At 46.4% G+C, this 23472-nt stretch overlaps 2 protein-coding genes across 6 annotated transcripts in view; both read right to left on the bottom strand.

Annotated features, from left to right (window-relative positions):
- Positions 1-1865: 1865 nt before the first annotated feature.
- LOC117774197 (aryl hydrocarbon receptor-like) lies at positions 1866-18760 on the bottom strand. 3 transcript variants are annotated; one of them, XM_034606449.1, is made up of 12 exons: positions 18351-18760; positions 17522-17727; positions 14022-14137; positions 11412-11501; positions 9854-9980; positions 9298-9434; positions 7980-8185; positions 7772-7881; positions 6139-6280; positions 4881-6057; positions 4650-4850; positions 1866-2084 (listed from the first exon to the last, which is right to left on the bottom strand). In XM_034606449.1, exons 1-12 carry the CDS (start codon positions 18389-18391, stop codon positions 1926-1928), a joined length of 2712 nt encoding a protein of 903 aa, XP_034462340.1. In that variant the 5' UTR covers positions 18392-18760; the 3' UTR covers positions 1866-1925. The 3 variants fall into 3 exon arrangements, with proteins under 3 accessions (XP_034462340.1, XP_034462324.1, XP_034462331.1); XM_034606433.1 differs by having other exon boundaries at positions 4650-6057; XM_034606440.1 differs by having other exon boundaries at positions 4650-6057; positions 17522-17709.
- A 1329-nt stretch (positions 18761-20089) lies between these two features.
- Positions 20090-23472, bottom strand: part of LOC117774065 (aryl hydrocarbon receptor-like) — a 51490-nt gene continuing 48107 nt past the window's right edge. For all 3 annotated transcript variants that reach the window (XM_034606115.1, XM_034606123.1, XM_034606131.1), the window contains exon 12: positions 20090-23406. In XM_034606115.1, the coding sequence (XP_034462006.1) occupies positions 23320-23406 (87 nt within the window). In that variant the 3' untranslated portion in view covers positions 20090-23319. The remainder of the gene's footprint in view (positions 23407-23472) is intronic.

Genomic DNA, 23472 nt, shown 5'->3' with positions numbered 1-23472 from the left:
AGACGTGAGGAAATGTAACGAGTTAAACATCAGACAAACACAACTCAAAATACACACAACTCATTTTTAAATTGGATTTTGGACACTGTGCTCTAAAGTTTGAATTTTACTTTCCTCCTGCACGATGATGTTAGAGTTAAGTGAGATGTTTTTTTCACACGGAAAAATGACTACACACAACTGGGAGTCCTGAAAATGTGTTAATTAATAATTATTAAATAATAATTTCAATCATTTACAGTAAATCTGACATGACATGAACGCAGCGTGAGTTTCCATGTCCCACTGACGGCTGTGGGAGTCCGGCTGAGGATTCTTTTCATTGCAGGTTTTGTCGTATTGTTCAGTTTGTTTGTTTAAATGTTTTAACACAAAGAAAAAATAAGACACAAAACTGTGTAGGACAGATTCTGTTTTCTACGATTGAGGCAGTGGCTTGAATTAAAGTTGAAAAGTCTCATCTGCTGATGTCTATTAACGATAATCCGTCAGTACAATAGGTCTGATTCCACATAAATGCACAAACTGGCCAGATATGAAATTAAGAACAGTACAAATGTTTCCTACCTCTGAGTGCAGATATTTTCTCAATCACGGGGGAATAATATTACTAATAATTACTATTGTGTGATGACAGAAATCAAATCTTGAGAAACGCTGACACGCACCTCCTCCCTCACCTTCAGTTGTGATCTATTATTTACATTTAGGTCCTTAATGGATTACTGCGTGCATGTAAGTGCACTCAGGGTTTCCCACACGACTGCAGGAGAAGAGGAAGCGGGAGTCTGACTGGCCGCGGCCGCCCAGACAAGGCATTAACGGGAGATTCTCACACTGTCTCCGGTCAGGAAACAAAAAATGCTTTTTTGTTTGATTTCAGTGCCACTGACGGACAAATCAGATCCTCTCTGATCACGTCTGTAACATACATGTAAGTGCACAACATCATTGTAAACCTCAAACGGGCTAAAATGCAGCATTAGGATAAATGTCGTGGTGCCGTGGCTAAAGAAGCAGCGGCGATAAAAAAAACACCGTTAAACTGCTTCTGGTTTGAACCTTTCATAATTTGTTTAAATCTCATCTCAACAATATAAACCACTAGATTGAAATGCTGTTTTGTCGACATGTAAAGCACCAGGACGAACAACACCCACGAGGCCGAACATCTACATCTAGGTGACGAGCGAACACATTAAATAATCTGCTGGTGTGTTCAGTCCACACCTCGCGGCCGTCTCCACGTCACACACGGAGCAGGATTACGAGACGAAGCGTTCACATTCCTGCATTAGCAGAAACAGATTACCAGCAGACGTGTTGAGCAGTAAATACACTAATGAAAGCAGCATGTTCTCACACTCACACACACACACACACACACACACACACACACACACACACACACACACACACACACACACACACACACGGCTTCAAATGCTCACTTGTAGGATACTGTGAAGTTTAAATCTCCAGTTGTGTGCTTTATTTTAATAGTCCAGTGGCTTCTATCTTATTAAATGGCACTAAAACCGATTGTCAACAAGTTATTTGACCAACAAACGAACCACTTCTGTTGAAAGTCACAGTGTAAAGACGAGAGGACGATGAGTTTTGGCTTGAGGTTGATGTTCAGGTGAGTCGTCTGACTCCTGATAAAAGAACACACACCTGACACGTGGACACACAACGTTCAGTGAGCGCACAACTCACGAAAAGCTTCGTTTGTCTTTCCTCGTTATAACCGTCTCTAGGTTATCTACGGGACCTCGGTTCTCTGAGCTCGAGTCCGATCTCAAGACAAGAGGAAGTGACACAAAGTCCTTTCTGGAAGAGGAGTTGAAACGTTTTCTCTCTCCGTTATTGTTTCTTTTTCCTTCTGTACCTTCTCTTCTCGCCTCCGCGGACTCTTCCTCCCTTCAGAGGAAGAATCCAGACTTCTGTGGGTCCTGGAGAGCAGCGAGTCCTTCGGGGCACGAGACAGGGATGTCATCGGGGGCCCCTCCGTTCCCATTGGGCATCAGACACGTCTTGATGTACGCTGCGTTGGTGGCACTGAGGAGGCAGCCGTTCTCCAGCTGGGAAACAGAAACCACATGGTCCCGATTAGAGATGTTCAGATACTGATACAAAAACACAATCTGATTGGAACCGATACGCAGAGTCCAGGTGTCAGAGTCAAGAAGTGAAAAATGGTGTCCTGTGTGCTTATGTTGACCTCAATCACACGATGAAGGTCGCGTCAGGCAGACCTCACGTCCTGAGAGACCCCGTGACAGGAGGAAGAGGAGGAAGGGGGAGGAGGAGGAGGAGGGAGGAGGAGGAGGAGGAGGAGGAGGAGGAGGAGGAGGAGGAGGAGGGAGGAGTATCCGACAGTATGCAGCTGTTGAGTTGACTTACATCACAGTGACTGTAATCCCCCCCCACTGAGTCTAAACAGATTAGGTCATTTGCCAGATAGTTAAGTCGTTCGTCTGTACAACAACAAGACATTATAAAGTCATATATAAAAGTGATATTTAAATATGCATATAAAATAATATTTTTTCCTTTTAAATTCGATGTTCAAAAGTCGATCTCCAGTTTCCTGCAGCTTTAAATTTCCAGCTTTTATTTCCCCACAAACCTGAAACTTCTGTTCCCACAACCGTCGAGCACTCGGCTGAAGTGTCTGCAGGCGATGTGCACTTAAGATTAGCATTAGGATTAGCTTAGCACGCCGTTCCAGTAGCCCGGTTAGCATTAACCACGAGTGTCAGTGAGTAATTAGTCCCGTTCACAGTGTCAGTGTTTCTGGCTCAGTTGAACACTCGTCTCTTTTCCATCACTGACTGAAACCACCTCTCTGCTCTCCAGCCTCATCGATTTCAGCCTCGTTTCATTGGTTAAATCGTACGATCAGTTCCTGGAGAGCAGTTCCTGTCCTGCTGCTCTTCACCTTCACGCAGGCGACACTTTGCTGTTCTATTCCCGGATTCAGACGGTGAAATGAAAGTAGAACTAGAGCAGAACGTGTCGCTGCATCGCTCGCCTCCCTCCCCGCCCCGTGTTCACAGCATTAGGTGATGATGACAGTCAAATTGTAGGTCAGCTCTGCTCACGCTTGACTGCCCAGTCTGCCAGTATTTTTCTTTCAGCGACAGCCACTGACCCTGAAGAATAACAGTGGATGCTGAATGGGGCGGGGATGAATGGATGCCTGCCGGGGTCGGCCATCTCCTGGGCCCGTCCCGACCTTATTCTATTCATTATTGTTCTCTTCTCACTACTGCCTTTCTGTCCTCGCTCGGGCCCGAGCTCTCATGATGAGTTATATCTCCTTTGTTGTCTCAGTAACACACAATACATGGGTTTAGGGCGAAGAGAAGCATTTCTATTTGATCTGATTCCTCTCGGATTAAAATCATAACGTTGACTTTGTTGTAAATATGTAAGATGGTTGATTTTCTGTCGTTTCTATGTGATCATTTGTCCATTTTCAGAGAAACCTGCTTAAATATGACGACTCATTAGAGGAATCAATCACAGAGGGAACGTTTTCCTGTGCGCACACAAAGGAACGTCTCAACAAGTCGGTTTCAGAAAGGAAATGAAGTGAATCTCCTTGTTCTGCAGACAGTAGCATGTCGAACAGAGGTAACTACACTTTTCACGCCACCGTAGATGATTAATCGATTATAAAACAAGTTGCAGTTGATTTTCTAGCCATCGACTAATTGACTGAACGTTCCAGCGCTGCACTTTGCTCAAGTGAGTAAATACAAAGCCTCTTTTCTCTCTCTGTGGACGACAGAATGAACTGAATCTAGAAGCAGTAGTAAAGGTTATTTCTGACACTTGGTGGTGTATGAGCACACAACGTGATTTAACACTGATGATTACAGAAACATTCAGCAGAAATACAAGAGGACCAGTACGGATCCAGACTCTGCTGCTGCTTTAGATTCCAGTCGACTCTCTCCTCAGACCGCGTCGCTCTGACCCATCTTCCTCTTATCTTATTTACATGGCGTGTCCGCTCGCATCATCACAGTTTACACTGAGCTCCATGGCAGCCCAGGGCCTCTGTGTGCTGACTCGGAAAAAAAATCTATTTTCATGACAGTGAAAGAGAACAGTGCAGGGGGGGGGGTGAAGGGTCAGGGTTGTGGATTCTGCGGCGCTCGGTTTGTTGATGTTCGATGATATTTGAGAGCAACACAAACTTAAGGCCTCGCCACTGGGAGAGAGTCAAAGGCTCTGACTCCCAGACCAAACAGTCCTGAGTGGAGCTGGCAGCCTCGCTTGTTTGGAGACGAGAAGAAAGAGAAGAGGAGGACGGGACAGAAGATGGAGGTGGGATTCAGTTTCAGGATCACTGTTACTCCCTCATTTCATGGGGCTGGTATTTCACAAGGGGACGTTATGTAAACTCTTTGTTTCACGAAACGGAGTAAAATGAAGTTTGGAGGATGCAGTGTGGTTCACATGCATCTTCAAATTGAATCACATGCTTGATAGATGTAATTAAAACCAAGATCATTCCTGATATTAATGGCCTTAATGTTTTTCTCTGTACTTTGCCACTGTTTTAAATTAGCTGGAGAAAACTATTCCCTGTGACGGCCAGAGAAGCTCCCTGACATGTGTAAGTGTTCCCTCACCTTGCCACGATCCTCTGCCCCGGTGCTGAACATGCCGTAGGCCTCGAGGGACGGCAGGCTGTGCTGCGGCTGGGACAGACCCAGTAGCTGCTCGAGGTCCAGCGAGGAGCTCTGACTGGGACACTGGGACAAACACGATGGAGGAACCTGAGTCTGCTGGTGTTTCTGTTGGGCCCAAACATCCTGCGTGACCACACTGTTCAGGACGGTGCCACCGGTATACGGCGCGTTGGAGATGCTGTAGCCTGAGTGCTCCACCTCCATGTTGGGTGGGAAGGCTGCGTGTCCGTTGGAGGTGTGAGATCTGCTCAGTCCCAGCTGGTTGTGGAAACCAGGGAACAAAGCGCTCTGGCTGTTTTCCTGCTGGTGGGACTGGAGGTGCACTGAGTACTGGTCTTGTTGGAGCTGCCACTGTTGACTCAATCCCAGAAGTGAATGAAGGTGTTTGTGATCACTGCTCAGCTGTGAGGCTTTGAGCACAGTGTGCGGGTGGTGGTGGGTGTGGTTGTTGGGGTGATGGAGGTTCTCTGTCGTGACCATCCAGTGACCGTTGGGTAAAACGTTGGTGTCCAGAGGCTGGATCTGTCCCAGCTGCCCTTTCCCCAGCTCACCTGCACGGACGTGTTGCTGCATCTGTTGGGAGAGCTGGACGATGGGCTGCCTGCCGCCGGGGAGAGCTGGAGGGACGGCAGCTGTGGAACACTCCTGCTGGGAGTCTGTGTTCGGCGGATGGCCCAAAAGTCCAAATCCACCCGGTTCCCCTCCCTCTGTGCCACCCTCCAGGGAGTCGTGGATATAGGAGAGGATTTCATTGTTGGTGAGGAGGTCGCTGAGGGAGGGGATGTGGTTTGGGTCCAGCTCCACCTGCATCATCCTCTCGTCCAGCAGCAGGAGCTCGAGGTCTTCAGCGTTCAGGCCCAGGTTCTCCAGAGCGCTGAAGAGCTCGCTGTTGGAGCACGTCTCGTCCCCGTCCAGAGACAAGGAGTCCAAGGTGGCCAGCAGGGGGTCAAAACTGGGTGTTTTACCATTGCATCGTCCGGTCTCCCCGTTGGATACGATTTGCCAGCTGTCAGCACCAAATAAGCCACTGAAACCATCAGTCTGGCTCTGCTGCTCCCCAGTAAGGCTGCTCTGATAGGACATTTTCGTCTCTGTGTCGGGTTGGCAGACGTACACAGACTCGTCCTGGCTCATCAGAGCTCCCAGCAGGGACTTTGGGTCCAGCTCATCTGCAGAGCTCTTGTCCACTTTGCCCTTTTTGGACTTGCTGCCTTTGGCTTTGCCCTGGAAGGAATCAGGGAAGCCGTGCAGCGGATGCCCGGTCTGGTAGAGCAGCGCCTCCCCGGTGGCGAAGGTAAAAGGAAGGTGCATAGATCGCTTCCTCAGGTGTTCCCCTCCTTCCTCATCCCTGTGGAGGAAGAGGTCACAGAGAAGAGATTAACAGACACTAAAACTCAAACAAATTAAGCTGGAGTCATTGTACACTTACACCAAAGGCCTCTGGGTGGCGATGATGTAGTCCGGCTTTCCGTTCTTGTAGACGAGCCGGGCGTTGGCCTGGACCCACGTCCACCGGTTCTCCTTGGTGAGCAGCCTGAAGACGGTGAGGCCGCTCTCTCCGGTCTTTATCACTGGAATCACAACACACGAGACGTTGGAGGCTCTGTGTCACTGCCGTTTACGCTCTGCACGCCCCGCAGTGTGCACACACTCACACTGCATCTGCTCAGTCGGGCGTTCTGCTGTGACGAGGGCTACGTGCTCATGTTCACTTTGGCTACGTGCACATGTTACAAGTCCTGTTTGCACACTCTTACACAACCCACCACACACACGTACATACATCATTACATCCTCCTGCCCAAATCCCTCATCTCCTGGCTCAGCATTGTGTCTGTCAGTGTGTGTAACAGTGGTGCAGGTTGTGTTTCTGTGTTGTCTGGTTTCTGAACGAGCCTCAGAGTGAAGCACAGCCAGTGGAACTCAGACTGCCAGTCACACTAACTACTGATATCAGCCCAGAGCACAACATCTAATCCCTCTGAGAGAAGTTTCCTGGTGTTCTGATCTGTAGCCTCGTTTTCCTTCTTCATAACCTGAGGGATTACAGTGTTCTCCAACTGGGCCAATCACGTCTCCTGACCCCACATAAACCCGCTCGCTGGGTGGCAGGTTCTGTGTGTGGATTATAATCACGTCCATTGAACACAGGAGTGATCAACACTGCATCGGCAGGGATTAGACATGTGTTATTGTCATGTTGTGTTGGTGGCTGCTGAACCTGCCCTCCCATCTGTGCGTGCATCAGAGCGTGGCCAACATGGATGTATCTCTGTGTTATACGTTTCCAAATGCATATGCATGTATTTCCCTTTCTGTATGCATGACTACATGCAGTGTGTGTGTGTGTGTGTGTCTGGTAGCAGTGATGCGGGAGTTGAGGGCACCATGGTTACGACTAACCGGGTCATCCGGTACACAAGCTAAGTAGGACACTTGACTCTCGCTTGGAGATTTCCTGCATCAACAACAGACACACACAGCGTTGGTTTGTTTGTTTGTTTGTTCGTAGCATGTGTTACAACTGTAATGTGAAGTCAAACATGAGTCATGGGTCAGCACACTTCTGACTATATGCTGATCACAGTCTGTGATATTCAAACAGCAGGAAGTCAGAAAGATCTCCCTGGATCCGAGTTACAGCCTCAAATTCATCTTTCTACTGAACTACAACAATAAACTTGAATATACTTTCATCCCTTGTCTTTTTGAGTTTATTATGCACTTTGTGTTAAAGTGAGGAATGTGAGAAAAGAGAAAGAACACAACTATGTGAAAACATGAAATGACTGACCTAATTTTAGCTACAGAATTAGTTTTTGCTCAAAAACACGTTATACTTCTGTAATTATATATACAAGACTGAAGCATTGCTGCCTTGCACAAGAGGGCCCTGGCAGGCTTTATTGACAGAAACCATCTCATGTTGCCGTCTGTTAACATGGAGGAGGCAGGGTTTCTGATGAGGAGGTGAAATGCTTTGTCCTCACTTGTGGGGAGACTCATGTCGTCCATCTTTATATACAGTCCATGTGTGAACCATGCAGACAGCTGTGACTTACTTCTGACGTGGTTTTCTGCACAGTACAACATGTCGGCAGCGTGGATGAACTGGTAACCAGAGCCTCGAACCCTCAGCTCCGCCTCGGTGTATCCCAGGACTATTTTACCCCTGAAACAAAGTCAGATCAGTGGATACACATGTGAGTTACAGGTTGAGCTGTGCTTAACAACAGAGCAGCAATATCACGAGTTGTAAAAGTGAAGTACTTTGCGTCGCAGGCCATGGGTGTGAAATCGAGCTTGTGCTTGGTCCTGAAGATCATGTTCCTCGTTCTGATTTCCAGGATGGCCGGAGGCTGGATGGGCGTGGCGATGGCGAAGAGAGCAAGCTGAGGCGGCGTGCCGTCCTCGCTGTCACTCTGCTGACGGCTCTGACCGAGGAGGAACTTCAACCGACCCTGGATGTTCAGCGCCTGAAAGGACAGATAAACGATCATCACAGAGAACAGATAAGATGTCGAGCTTCTCTTCTTCGTCTGATTTTACCTCTGAGACGACCTGACTTCATCCCCTCACCCCTCTCGTCTGTATGTGTTTGACTTTAAAAACAGAAACTTCAGGGTTCAAGTTGTGTCAGGTTTTGGATCAACAACCCCCAGCAGCTCATAGGAAACCCAAAAGAACTTTCTCCTGTCTGCCGCCCTCCTCTCGCCCTGTGGCATCTCGTTTGAAGACCCCCCCTCTGCTCTGTTAGCTCTGGTTAATTGACTTTGGTGGGTTTAAGAGCCTGCAGCCATGATGTCAGGAATCTAGCCCTGAATAGCAGGAGGGATTACGGAAAACAAAGCCATAGCGACCAGTAGACACAAGTGCAAACCTGGCTTACTGCTCACGCAAACGCACTGGGAGGGAGGACTGAGAGATGCAGGTTTTCAAAGTCATCAATGAGCCCTGCCGGAGTGTCCTCGAGCAAGAAAATCAACCTCTTTACGTTCCAGACTTCAACCTCTGACCTCTTTGATTCTGCAGCTGCTGCTGCTGCAGAATCCTGCGTGTGGCCTGTGAAGTGCCTTGCTCGTGGGGGGCCCTGCCTCTTTTTTTTTCCAGGCAGGTTTCAGGGATTTGCGCTGCTGCTGAACCGCGACATGATTTTCTCCATCCGCAGCTAATTGTCTTAGTGAGAGCAGAAGTGGCCGGTCTGGAGCTACCAACCCTGACTAAGCAAGTTCCCCCACTTCTCTGGTCTCTCCTGAGCGCCGGGGATTAAGACCTTTCCCCACGACCCTGAGGCTCTCTTAAGGCGGATTACAAGAGTAAATGGTGGCTTCTGATCCCGGAGGGACTCTGAGGTGGCACGCCATACCGCCGGCAGCACCGACAGGCCTCAAAGCATTACACAACAACTGAGTGTGGACATGTACAGAAGTCCGTCATGGTTATAGAACTAGTTGTTCTGCTAAACGTGACAACAGGTCGGCAGACGTTACATTTAGAGACGCTCCAGGAACGACTTTCTCTTCCGGGTACATGGATGAGGCAAAACCTGCCATTTGCTTTTTAGGAAGTTCATTTATCTTCCTCTTACCAGGAAGCCGGAGGAGTTGTCCAGCAAACAGCGGAAGCGGCAGATGAAGCCTCTCTCCAGAAAGGAAGAGTTCTCAGGTGGAAGCTGGTCGGGGTTGTAGCTCACGAGGCAAGGAGAGGTCGACTCCGACTCCCCATCTGAGGATATTAAACACTTTATTACTATTTGACTTGTTTAATGTAGATATGGGAGTGTGTGTGTGTGTGAGTGTGTGTGTGTGTACAGTTTGTACACTACACTACATCTGCAGATGTGTCCGCATTCAGACCACATCTCAGCATCCTGCAGTTGAAGGTCACCTCTCGCTGTGACCTCAGTGTCTTTTTTTAGAAGAGGAGAAGAAACCGTCCTCCAGGCTATTTATCAACTTACATGCACGATCGTTCAATGTGTTGGGTTTGATATTCTCACATAAATAAATGTCTTATACTTTTCCATGACATCCAGACTCATCAGGGTTTCTGCAGGTTTCAACAGGTTTCAACAGGTTCAATGTGAGACTTTTAAAGACCCTGATGAAGATGTGAAGGAGTGGGAGCGTCTGCAGTAAACCCACCTGTAGAGGGATCTGTGGGGGGTCTGGGGCCCACGGGGGGGTCGAGGGCCCAGTGCAGGTTCCTCCTGAACTCCTGCTGGTCTTCAGTGTGAATCAGCTCAAACACACTCTGATGCATCACGTCGGTCTGGCAGGAGAATAACAGACTCTTTGTATGAATATACAGTTTATACAGCGCAGGGGTAGCACAGATACATTCAGAGAGAAAACGTGACACTTGATATGAGATTATCTGAGTGAAGGTGGATGTTTTGATGAGGCCGTTTCTGTCAGCAGGTCCCCTCAGGGTTGCGTTTGATTCCGTTTGCCTTGAAGTGGAGCCAAGAGAAATCAAGTGTCGCTAAACGTTTAATTCAAATAGCTGAAACGGAGCCAAAGACCTGCTGTGACCCTGATATCTGCTGTCCAGACCCAGCGTGAACCGGCTGAGGACGGGAGTGGACGCACCTTCCCACCGCGGCAGCGAACAGAATCACCAAGAAGGAATTCTGACAGGCACAAGTGTTGGCTGAAATACTTTTGAAAATGAAAAAAGTATTTGTGCTTTGATGCAGAAGACAAGAAGAAGACAAACTCAGCCCCGAAGCAAGAACGATGCACATCACTGTACATCCTGGGATCAGTGCTGCTCCTGTCTTCTTCTTCAAATCTTATCACCTGCTTTATCACAGAGTTTAATAAACAACATAACAATCACCTCAAATTATTCCTCTAAAGCTGCAGTTTAATTTCTCACATCCTCATTTAAATCTGTTAACTACAGAATAAAACAAATCAAATATACGGATAAAATCCAAACTTTTATTATCTCGTGTCTGGTCCTTCTTGTCTGAGTCCCTCCTGTCACTCCTCCTGTCTTTATCGACTTGTCCCACTGTTGTGTCTTCTTTCACGGGTGTAACAACAGCTGTCAACACCTTTTTTTTTTTTGTGTCTTTGTGTTGTCGAGGTGTCCCGCTGCGCCGTGTTGTTTCCAAACACGCCACGCGAGCGGAGACAGACGCTTCACCGAGGATTTAGGTCTGTTTGGTAAATGGGAGGAGACACGCCTCAGGTGGACGAGGACGTGGGGGGGCGAGAGGTGATGGTCGCACCCTTGCCAGCAGCGACAGGGGGGGGGGGGGAAAGATGTGCGAATGTGTCCGAGTGTGTCGAGTGTGTTGTTGTGTCTGTATTTAGTTTGTGTGCGTCTGTGTGTGTCAGAGAAACGCTCAGGCAGACTTTGGATAATTTGATAATCACATTCTCCAAATAGAGATTAGACTGGAGCCTATGGTGCTTTGTTGTGAAGCCAATTGGATTAAATCTCTCGCTCCATATGTGCGTTTGTTTCAGTCCACTGGGCGCTGAGGACGATGCGTTCGTTAACTCCACCCGCCTCAGAGACACCTGCCTCCTCGGAGTCGCCCCTCTGCAGGCTAAACTAATTCCTCATAATCCAAAACATGTGTAGTGTAACGGCTCCGACAGCGAGACTATAAAGGGACATATGTGGTGGAGGAGGAGCATTTGAGCATGAGACAGATATGTGACAGGGAAGTTCTCCAGGAGGTTTTACCTGATGGAAACCCAGGTAGTCCTGGATGGTGTGAGAGCAGAAGAAGACGGTTCCCTCGGCCGTCACCACCAGCACGAAGCCGTTCAGGGCCTGCGGACAGAAAACACACGGTTTTGTTTGGGAGATCAAGTTTTGTGTCACCTGTGATCAGGACTTAAACCCAAATGTCACCCGACAACAAAACAGTGCACAGGACAAACGTGGAAATGCCACATCCACTTCCACATGTCACATTCTGTTATGGTGACGTGGAACAATCTGCTGGAAATGTACTGCGTTGAAGAGGAAGCTGGAGAAACGAGTAGAAAGGCTTTAAAACAGGAAAGGAGGGAAGAGAAGGAGTCAAAGCTGCAGCCCAGCGTACGTCAGTTCAGCGAGAAGTCATGTAGAGGAGGAGACGGGAGGCGAAGGAGGTCACTAATGTATGACTAACACCTCCATCATCGCTCCTCCTCCTCCTCTCCCCTTGTTTTCCTCGGGCCTCGGGGCCCAGCGAGGAGGTGATGACACTCGGTCCCGCCGCTGCCATGAGTCACAGCGGCATCCTGCCAGCATCCGCCCACACCTCGCTGATGATGCTGATGCTGATGATGATAATGATGGTGACCTCTGGAGGAACACAGTCTTTATCTAAACAGACACATGTTCTAATACACTCTCCTGAAAGTCCACGCACAGGCTCGGGTGGATCTCTAACATTCAAATCGCTGCTGCTGGGTCAAAACTTTACATTTCCATTTGAAACCTCTTTCAAAATCCATTACATGATGTCAAAAATGCATTAGCATCGGGCCTAAGACAAGACGGTTTCTCTGAGCTGCTGAATAATTCACAGTTCAGAGGAGGAGGGTCTCACTCGGTGGTGTGAAGGGAAAAAGCTAAACTGACTTCTTTGAACAAAACCTGAATTTACTTGTTTTTAACATCGGATGCTAAATGAACACACACACACACTCGGTCCAGGATTCGGTGAACACAGCATCTCAATTTAAAGATGCTACTTCCCTGAAACACGAGTGGATGACGTGTCTCCAAGTGAGGTGACGTCCACACTAATGTGCGTATTTCAAACTGACACCACGTCTGTCCACAGGAGCCACAACACAGCTTTAAACTCAAATACGTCCGGCAGCGTTTTGCAGACTTCTCAGTTTTAGCGGCTCCACGACTCGTACAACGCAGCAGCAGTGATGGGGATTCAAACCAACCACTGATTTGAACCAGTGCATTGATTAATGTGTTGATCCCAGAGGAGCAGGTGCGTCGCTGCAGCCGTGAAGAATCAAAGACGAGTCGGTGTGGAGGGGCAGCGGCTTCCTGCCTTCAGCTGCTCTATTCCATCACAGACACCGGCCCATGAATTATACAGAGCCGGTGAACACATGCATTATTGAAGGGAGGGGGGGGTTTGGATGTGTGTGTGTGTGTGTGTGTGTGTGTGTGTGTGTGTGTGTGTGTGTGTGTGTGTGTGTGTGTGTGTGTGTGTGTGTGTGTGTGTGTGTGCCGGGTCAGACTAAAACACGTCGACCTCTGCCGCTCTGCAACTCAAAATGAATTCATTAAATTCTTCCTTTATGGTGAATCGTGAGAGAGGAACAGTTTCCCCGTGCTTCCTGGAAGTGTTTCCTGTCACTGGATTGTCATCTTCCAGCGAACACACACACACACACACAGACACACAAACAGACACACACACACTCGCTCACTCTCAGTCCCAGGAGAGAGAGGTTGACCAAACATGAGAGCGAGAGAGAGGGATGCGTTTTCTGCAGACAGATGAATCTACAGTAAATATTTATACACAGAGCTTGTATCTGTGTGTAGTGTGTGTAGTGTGTGTAGTGTGTGTAGTGTGTGTTCATGGTGTGTGTGTGTTGGACAGTTCTGGGCGTGGTCACTCACTGTAGGTTGCATCTTTCTGGCAGTTTTAGAAGCTTAAATCTTTAATCCAAGACTAATGTGATTATGTATAAATAATATACTGATTGTTTTTAATTCAACAACAAATTATAATGTCTTTTAATCCATTAAGCAGAGACTGAAAAGTATAAATCTATCTTTGTGTGTATAATTGATGATCAAACAGGATATTCTAGGTGAAATATAAAACAACAAATCCTCACATGAACCAGAAAGAAATGTTAAACGTCCTCGAGGGAAACAACACAGCTAATACGTGGCTCCCATGACTGTGAAGAGTTTGAATGAAATGACCAGTAACGAGGCTTTTTAGTTAGTTCAGACTTGTCAACTCAGACTCATTCCTCTCTGGCCCTGGACTAACAGGAGAGACGTCTCTGCAGCAGGTCAAACCAAACAAGTCCTGCTGCCGTCCCGCTGTGCAGCGCCGCCTCTCCTCCATCAGAGGCCTCCGTCTGACCCGGAGCAGCCGAGGTCCTGTTGCTGTTTTTGACGTGTGCAGACTCTCAGTGTGATGCATGAAAAAAAGAGCCAGACTCACTGAGAGCCTGGGAGCCGAGGGGGCTCGTGGTGTCTGGAGAACAGCTCCTCGCCGACAGCTTCATAAAGCTGACAGTCCCCCCCCCCCTGCTCGAGACAAACTTCATCCACACAAGCCAACACAACGTTTGTGTTTGGATGTTTGTGTACCTGCAGCAGCAGCTCCCCCTCAGGTACGTGTCTGTCAGCAGAACCCGGCGTCTTGCCGTCGCTGTGTTGATCGCTGCGCTTGTTCGTGCCATTGGACAGCTGGCTCTTCAGCGCCACTGCAGGAAGAGACACAGAGACACAGAGACACAGAGACACAGAGACGTTAGTGGCAGAGAATAATGTCAGTGAAGTACCACCGGCCATTTGCAGACATCTGTGCTGCACCCTGCACTGAATCGAACATATTGAAGGGAGGAGAGTGTTTCCAGGAGACCAGAGGGAGTAACACGTCTCCAGAAAGAGACGGAGAGCGACACAGAGGGGACGTCAGGACACAAGATGGAGTAACACCCATAAAGGTGAGAGGAGGGACAGAGCAGCAAAGGACAAACAAAATGCAAAAAGGAAAATACACGGAGACTGGAGATTTTACGTTTTAATCTAACAAATAAACAGGTCAAAGTACTGGTGTTTAAAGTGATCCAGGTTTATTATGAGTTACTGTGAAGGCAGACAGAACTAGGGGCCTGCTCTGTGAGGCCCGGAGACAGAAACAGAGAGGCCAGCTGACCCCGAGGACAGAAATCTATTTGAGTGTGTTGAGTCTGAGCGAAAACAAAGAGCTTTTCTGAAGCAGCAGTGCTGACGTTAATGGAAGAGGAAATCTCAGACAATGCAGAGGCCGAAGGTTCGACCGGTTAAACTGCTTCTTCTGATCCTGACCCAAATTCCCCAGAGGGATCAATACAGCTCCTATCTCGGTTGCTATTGTGAATGTTGTCTTTTGTCCAATTGGCTTGTGGACAAATGTGGGACATAGCCTCTTTCCTCTTTTTCACATTAATGTATTTGATCCCTCTTATAAATCATTTCTCCCTCGTATCGTCCAGTGTCTGTGGGACGCTGGGACACAAACTGAGCTCAGGCACCATCGTGGACGCCTTTCCACTCATAGCTAATAGTCGCACAGGAAAAAGGACAAATGGTTAACGCATCTCCGTCACCACCTGACCCAACAGAAGTTCAGTTTGTGTTGAAATGTGTTTGTTTTCCACCAACGACCTGAACGACAGAACTAAACCAGCCTCAACGCGTACGACAAAGGTTTGATACACATGATGCTTCACCGCGTGGCAGCTTGTGGCTGCGGCTGTGAGCTCTGTTGGTGTCGGAGCTCGGTGTAGTGGAAGCTGCCGAGAGAGAAGCAGAACAAGCATGTCGACTATTAATAATTAAGATAGGAGGGGTGGAGGGGGAGGTATTCTGCGCCCTGACGTCATGACCAGGAGCCGCCGGCAAGAAAAAACACCCCAAGGCACCAGAGAGGAGGAGGGGAGGGACGAGGGGGGGGGACAACGAGGACACCAACAGTCGATAAAAACATCACAACAGACACTCTTCGGTCGTCGGAGTCACTTCACAGCGGCGGAGACGAGACAAAGGGAGGAGGGAGCGAGGCCGTGATTGGAGGAGGGACACACGTCTCCAGCCACAACCTGTGCTGCAAACGTTTAATCATTTCCCACAAAGATCCTCCGACCAGGAGTCAGTCAGCCACCGGTGTCTTCTGCCGTCTCGTCAGTGTGCGGCGACGATGACACAAACCCTGACCCGTCTAATCCAGCGTCTCCCCCCCCCCCGCCTCCGACTTTAAAAGGTCTGTGACCGAAATGAATTTTTCAAAGGTTCAGCCGAGTGGCAGCGGCCGGGGCGACAGGAGGAGGGCACCTCCCACACGACAACAGAGGGCGATCTGCAAACAACACAGTGTTTGTGGATGTTGGGCGATAAAGAGATTTGAGTTAAATATTAATGATAAACCTGCAATATTTATCTTATTGTTTTAATTATCTCTACACATATAATCTACCTTAAAATTCAAGCATGTATGTTATTGATATTTGCTTTGGGACAAGTCCTGAAACCAAACCAACGAAAATGACAGAAACCATCTTTAATCTTTAAAATGTGTTTTACTCGTACTTTCCCTTTTTTTAGTTTGGTGCATGTCCCATCTGCTAACATGGGGGAGAAGGTGGGGATTGATACAGTCTATGGTGTAAACAGATATTTAAGTCTCCACAACACGAGTCGTACACACACACACACACACACACAGATTGTCTCCATGGGTATGAACAACAAGGAAGCAGCATGTGACGGTGATAAAGAACAATAGATACACGGTGCTGTTACATAAGTACACACTAATCTGCTCTGAGCACTTGGCAGATGGCTTCACATGGAGACAGATGTGGACCAGCACACACACACACACACACACACACACACACACACACACACACACACACGCTGGAATGACTTTCAAATAACTGCTGTACGAATAAAGTTCCCGGCTGAAGTGTAGCGTTTGTTTTTACCAGGCGACCTGAACGACTCGACCTCCACAGAAACCTGCTCCTGCGTTTGCTGCCTCATGAGGCGGAAAGAACGTCTGACACAAACTTCACTTAACATCTGTGGCTTGTAATCGATTCACGACCTTAAAGCAAACGGGGTCAATAAGAAGCAGCTTTGTTAAAAAATAAAAAAAGCAGACGGAACGATCTGCTGTGTTCTTAAAACTCCGGAGAACGACTGACTCCTCCAGAAAGCGTCAGTAGCACGGCCTCCTTCCTGACACTGACCCATGTGTAAAGAAAATGGTTGCAGGAGTCAAAAGTTAAAAAGTGGGTGCCTGTCTCCCCCCCTTCCCCCAGTAAAACGGCTGAGTGGATTATCCCCTTGTGTTTTTATTCTCAGGAGCTTTTCATCTCCTCCTCCTCCTCCTCCTCCCGCCTCCTCGCTGCGCCGCCGCCGTCTCCTCAGACCTACATTACTGTGCGGCTGAGACTTTGGGACAAGTGTCGCCTCGTGGCCACGGGCGAGAGGGGCTGACCTACAATACGTTGCGGTTGTATTAAGATGTTATGATAAGACGTGGGGGGGGGGGAGTCGTCCAGGGTTCAAGCACTTAAGAGATGGATGTGGTGGTTTTCTGCAGGGTCAGCGATTTGAGTCACACAGTCACAGGTGATGTTCAGTCGAAGTCAGATCTATATATCTGGGTTTTCTTCTTATTTACAGTTATTCATAATAAAGTTAATGGTTAAACTGTTAAATATCAAGCTTCAGATAAACATGGTCTCAGCTTCTATTCACCTGGAACTAAACAGATCTGAGCTGAACTGTTTCACACTCGTACCTGGTGCTGTTGCTCTCACATGCACTGATTCTCTGTGACTGTCCACAGCTGGACTCTAACCCCCCCCCCCCTGTCCAGCTCAGCCTGCAGAACCTGTCTCTGACCCTCCTGCTCTGTGGCCTCAGGTTCTGAGTGAGGTGTGAAGAGCTGTTTCCAAAAGGAACCCGGTGAGCAGCTGCTTCAGGACAGAGGGACATGTACCAGAATCTCCCCCCGTCTCATTTTCACTGCTTCTAAAACCCGTAACTTGTGAGGGAAGCTTCAGGAAACGGAGGTTTGCAGTTTCCAATCCCACCTGAGAAGAAGTTCTTGGTGCGGAGGAAGCTGACGCTGAGCCTCAGGATGGACAGCTTGTCCAGGCTGGATATGACGTCCTCGGGGAACGGCAGCAGGCCGGCGAGCCGGTCCAGCTCGGAGTTCAGGCGGTCACGGTGGCGTTTGGACGGGTTGGACTTGGCCCCTTCAGCCGGGGTCGGCTTGGCTCTGGTTACGAAGGGAACACTGTGAGATGTGACTTGATTATCGAGGGGAAAACATCCAGTTCAAAAAACAGTCATCAAGGTGATTGACGGTTAAATATCAGTCGACTGAGAAACCTGATTGAAGGGTGTTGACATCAGATTCATAGGAATTATCAGGATTAAATTAACCACACGTACAATTACACTTTGTTGACTTCTGTTATTTACAGATTTCACATGTGTGTGTGATATTAAACGATATAATATCATATTATTAATTGGTGCAGTTGTTTGTACATTTATTGATTTCATACTCATTTCTTTTCAATGCAAACTAAACATATATGTAATAACTGATTTAACACAATAAGGCCTGTAATTGATTCATGTTTAAGACCCTGACTCAGCATTTATACGCTCTAACATATAAATAATCCTTTTATTAATGTTTAACAGCCTTAAGCACATTGAAGTGTTGAGTCATTTTACATTTGTCTGCAGCTGATTGTTGTAAATTAATGTTTTACTGCACCAGTCATTCATAAATATACATCAACACGTGCATCAACAGGAGGTTTAGTGGATTTGCAATGAAAGACTAACATTGCACAGTAATGAGATAATGGAATGAAGCATTCAAAGTGTAAGAAGAAGCGGACTCACCCCTTCTGAGCAGGTTTCCTTCTCTTCCTCCCTGCGTACATGTTGTTTCTTCACCTACTGACACAAGCTGCTCAGTGGAATCCAGTAGAATCCAGATGTGACTCCGGATCGTGAAGTTAGATTCAGATCAGCTCTAGCGGCTCCTGCTCCATCTCAGCGTCGCTGCCTCCGAGGTCGTCCCGTCCATGACGCTCCGCAGCCGGGTCGAGTCCCGCCGACGCTCCGCTGGAACTAAGCCCCGCTCAAAGTGCACGTCCCGGGGAGGAGTTCACCACCGAGGGACGCTGAATATACCCGGTCTGTCCCCGGTCCTGTCACCACTATGTCCCCGGTAGTTTCTCCACCTCCCTGTCCCCGTCTCTCCTCCTCTCTGTCCCCGGTAATCTCTCCTCTCCGTCCCCGGTAGTCTCTCCTCCTCCTCCCTGTCCCCGTCTCTCCTCCTCCTCCTCCTCCCTGTCCCCGTCTCTCCTCCTCCCTGTCCCGGCTCCTCCTCCTCTCCGCTCCCTCAAACCAGCGCGCGCCTCCCTGCCCTGTCAACGGGAGCGCGCAGTGGGGTCAAAGGTCATGTAAAATAAAGCCCATTTAAAATAACGCTTTAATTTTAATGACAACACTCACAAATTGTCATGTTACAAATATAATTACTCGTAGTTATTTATTAATTAATTATATAATAAATTAATCAGTACTATTATATGTATTTATTTTAGTATTTATAACTTTATGCTTACTATTCGCAAATATGGCACTTTTTACTGCACAGAATATAACTTTACATTGTTTTTAATATTTAGTTCTGTGTTTTTGTAATTAATATATATATTTTTAAGGTACTTCATAACCTTGTTTGGAAAAGTGTGATGGAAATAAAGTTGTATTCACAATATATTATTGTTATAATTGACCGAGCTGAGGTAACTAGTTACTTTTCAGAGATTTTTCTACAGCACAAGTACTTTTACTTTAGCTCAAAGTACTTTCCCTTCACTTAAGTAAGAACTTGATTTGTACTTTCTGTGTTTCGAAGTGAGACAAGACGAGAGGCAGCGTTTAATCCTTTGTGGCCCAGTTTGCTGCTGAATTAAAAACCATTAAAGGCTTAACTGGGAGCAGATGTATTATTACACTGAACGCATGGAGCGGCTGCCAACAGGCCGACAGCAGCATCTAGTGGCCACTGGGGGCCACTACACCAACAACACCAAAACTTCAGGATTATGAGGAAGAAATGTAAAAAATAAGATAATATGCTAAAGTTTTTGCATAATCCTGCAGAGTAGGAGACCAACAAGGGCAGATAAAAATAAAATATATTCTGACCTCTGACCTCTGACACCTTCTGACACAAAAGCGGTGGAAACGTTAGCGTGTGATCACTTCACCTTTAATACGGTGAGCATGAACATATTGACTCAAACATTCATACACTGTTAGAAGCAAAAATATTGAAGGCAAATCCACAAGATATAACAAGTTGAAAAGTTACAAAGTAAAAACCATCATAACAAGAGATTACATGTGAATATGCTGTGCAGACAATGTACAAAAAAATGATAGTTGTGAGTCAGGTTAAGCCAATATGATGTTAAAATACACATTATATGACGTATTGGGATTTTGAAAAAATTAAGAAGACAAATATAGATATTTATATACAAGGTACACAAAGATACTGCATTTTGGAGCCTTGAATTTGAAAAAAAAAAAAAAAGTACAATGGCTTTGTCTTTTTTTTTTTAAATCTAGAAGCAAGCAACAATATATATTTAAATTTCTATATGCAGAATATTTTGTGAGTGAAACAGAGAGAGAGAAGAGAAGGGACGTTGAGGTGCGCTGCGGGAAAATCACCCCCCCGAACGAAACGCTTCATTTTGTACTGAGTCTTAAATACTCAGCCTCTGATCCACATGTGATGGTTTACGAACTTTTGCTGAATCGACGACAAAGACGCTCAGTTACTTTTGTTGTAGTTGCTCGCTGCTGATGTTTTTTTTTTTTTTAAATCACATGAATTTCACAAAAGAATCTCGAGAAATTTGGGGATCTGTGGCTTTATCTTAATTTCCACTATTTTACAGCTGCTTCGGCTCGGTTCTCGATTCTCATTCCAAATCCTCACTTTCAAATACCAAATAGAAATCTGCCGTTGACGTCTGGAAATAAACAAAAACAAACTGTGTGGCCTATCAGAAGATTCACTGAAACATCACTGCAGATTTAGTTCACGTAAGTTTTTTTTTTTAAAGAATAATAGATCTGAGCCAAAGCAACTTTAAAACTCAATCTGCCTCCACTGTTTTCACTGCAGTGCGTGCTTTACTACATTACCCAGAATGCAGCTGAACGACCCCGCAGAGCAAACAGACTCACGCTCACGTCACATTTGACGATTTCCAACATGTAAACAGTGTCAACATCCACGACCGGATAATGAGGAGGAAACGCAGATTTTTTAAAATCGATTGTCAAACAAGTTGAGTATTTTTCAGCTCTTTTAAAAAGGTTCAAAATAAAGTGCTATGATAATATGGAGAGATCAAAGTTCTGCTACACTAATTCATCTGTTTGCTTCTTTGACGAACAGCCGGATGAAGTTCCCATGTTGCTGTGAATTTACATGTTGGAAACCATCGCTCACGAACTCCCCGTGCGACGTGAACGCAGCTCGACGCTCGATTTCCTACGTGAAACTACAAATACAATCATTCTGGTCCATCTCTCGTCGTTTCGTGTGCAGACGTCGTTCTCTGTGTTTCCACAAACTGTAAGAATCAGTGAAACAGTAGATCTGAGTCTGATTTGTCCCTTTGGTATCCTCGAGTATCAAGCGTCTCACACATGGCTGCACTGACTTGTTTTTGGTATTGAAGTCAAGTATTCAAGTTGGTTGTGAGCACTCTGCTAACGTCTGCTGCAGGTGACCCTTCACAACTAAGTGTTTGTTATCGAAGGTTCAGAAGTGCTAAAGAAGAAAAGTGATTTCACGGCTCAGTACTGGATGAAGCGACCAGGTGCGACACAGCGTCTCTTTTCAATCTAAGTGCTGAGTAAAGATCCACAGGCAATCAAGAAGAGCTCGTTTAAAAAGGCACTTGACGTTTCCACCCCTGTTGTGTGTGTGTGTGTGTGTGTGTGTGTGTGTTTTGTTTAACTTGCAAAGTGTTTTCCATTTTTTTTCCTCGTTTTAAAATATACAATAGCTGCCTTTCACTGTTTTACTTCTGCGTTTTCGCCGCCGGACGATCAGCGATGCTCCCGGTCTGAGCAAGAGCGTTGATACATAAAGCACAAGACAGAGAGGGAAGAAGAAGAAGAAGAAAACGGAAAGCTGAGAATAAAATACGAGTCGCGATCAGTATCGGAAACATTCTGGTTTTTCATTTTCAGGTTCTGCTATTTGAGGAAGTGTAGTTCGACTTTAAATACAATATTATTGAAATAGATATTTATTATTCATTTAACTTGGGCTTTTTAAAAATAATAAGTCATTAGAATGACTTTATAAGAGCATCATGTTTTTTTTTGTATCATCTATCATCACCAAAACCTGTAGGAACTTTTTTCTGATAAAAGTCTTAAAGCCTCGTGTGAGACAAAGGATTCGTGAATTATTTTCACTATGCTTTGGCAATAAAGGGAATAGTGCAATAAATCTTTAAAAAACTGGCGAGTGAAGTTAAGGCGAGGGCGAGTTTCACTTTGGTTTCAAACACCAATTTCCACCACACCTTTTCTCTGCTCATGTTCCTGATGGAAAGGCTTCTTTCTTTAAATTGCAGATAATTGACAGACTGTCCCTTAAAAGTTTCAAGCAGTCTGTCGGGTTAAGGCACTGTCTACATTTGTTTTTCCTCTATAACAAGAAAACAACGACACAGAAATATTGAAGAACAGAAGAAGAAGAACTGGCTCAGTGAAAAAGCTCCGACTGCTTTTTAAAAATCTATGAGAGATGAACTAACAAGCAGCTGGTTACACTCAATCATCTTTTTAAAAAAAGGTCTGTTAGTAGGATGATGCTGTGATTTCGTTGTGCGTTTCTTTTTCTTTTTCTTTTTTTTTATATATATATATATATATATATATATATATATATGTAGATATATATATTTATACATACCCTGTCTGCAAAGCAAATCTCCCTCAGTGGGACAGTAAAGAGTTGAAATGAACTTAATCGAGACGCAATTTGAAAAACAGCAAAACAAAAAGACGTCAACACATTTCATCCTTCTGAGAAAGTAGAAAAGAGGAGGAGCAGGAGGTCGTCTCAGCGTTCTGCCTCCGACTCCACGTTTGGGTTGATTTGATCCGCTGGGTGTGAGACAGTGAAGCTCAGGGACCAGACCGGAGAAACATCCGCCCAGAACAACCAGTTCTACTTCCTCCTTTGAGTCTTTTCTCGTCTTTAAACATCTCCAATTTACACGGAGTGGAGAACGGGCTCACTGCTGCCCCCTTGTGGAGAGACACCACTCACTGTTCACGCAGAATTAGCTGCTTTTTTTTCTCCACCACAGTGAATTTACCGAAGTTCTTCTCTCATTGGTCAACACTGAGAACTGAAGAACGATTCAGAAGTGCTGTGTGGCGATTGGCTGACACCAGCTGAACTGCAGCCAATCCTGTGACAGTGATTTGCCAAAAGTACTATTTCACTGATGTAAGTTTTTTTGGTACAATCCAATCAGCTCCAAGAAAAGATTTCATTCTTCTTCCATGAAAACCAAACGTTCTTCCTTCCTCTTGAGACGTCTCCTCCTCCTCGACCACAAACCAGCCGTCCTCAGCCAAACTTGAATTTTTAAAGCTTTCCTCACTCTTTCCTAATTGGAAGAATAAAGAAGAAGAGAGAGGGGGACGTGTCCTGTTTCCTCTCCTCATCCTTTTCGGGGGCACGTTTCTGTTCTTCAGTCTATTCCGTTTCGTGTTTAGAGACAGGAGTCTTTTTGTTTTCCTCTCGTCCCTATTTGTTCTCTGAGTAGTACACGGTGTCGTCGGGCAGCGAGGGGAACGGGAACCCTTTGTTCCCGAGGACCGGACGGCTGTTGATCTGTGAGGAAGACCAATGACAGGTGAGGAGATCAGACAGCTTGAAGTGTGGAAACAAGAAGATGAT

The sequence above is a fragment of the Hippoglossus hippoglossus genome, chromosome 2 (genome assembly GCF_009819705.1).
Source record: "Hippoglossus hippoglossus isolate fHipHip1 chromosome 2, fHipHip1.pri, whole genome shotgun sequence".
Classification (NCBI taxonomy): domain Eukaryota; kingdom Metazoa; phylum Chordata; class Actinopteri; order Pleuronectiformes; family Pleuronectidae; genus Hippoglossus; species Hippoglossus hippoglossus.
This window is presented reverse-complemented; position numbering and strand designations above follow the sequence as displayed.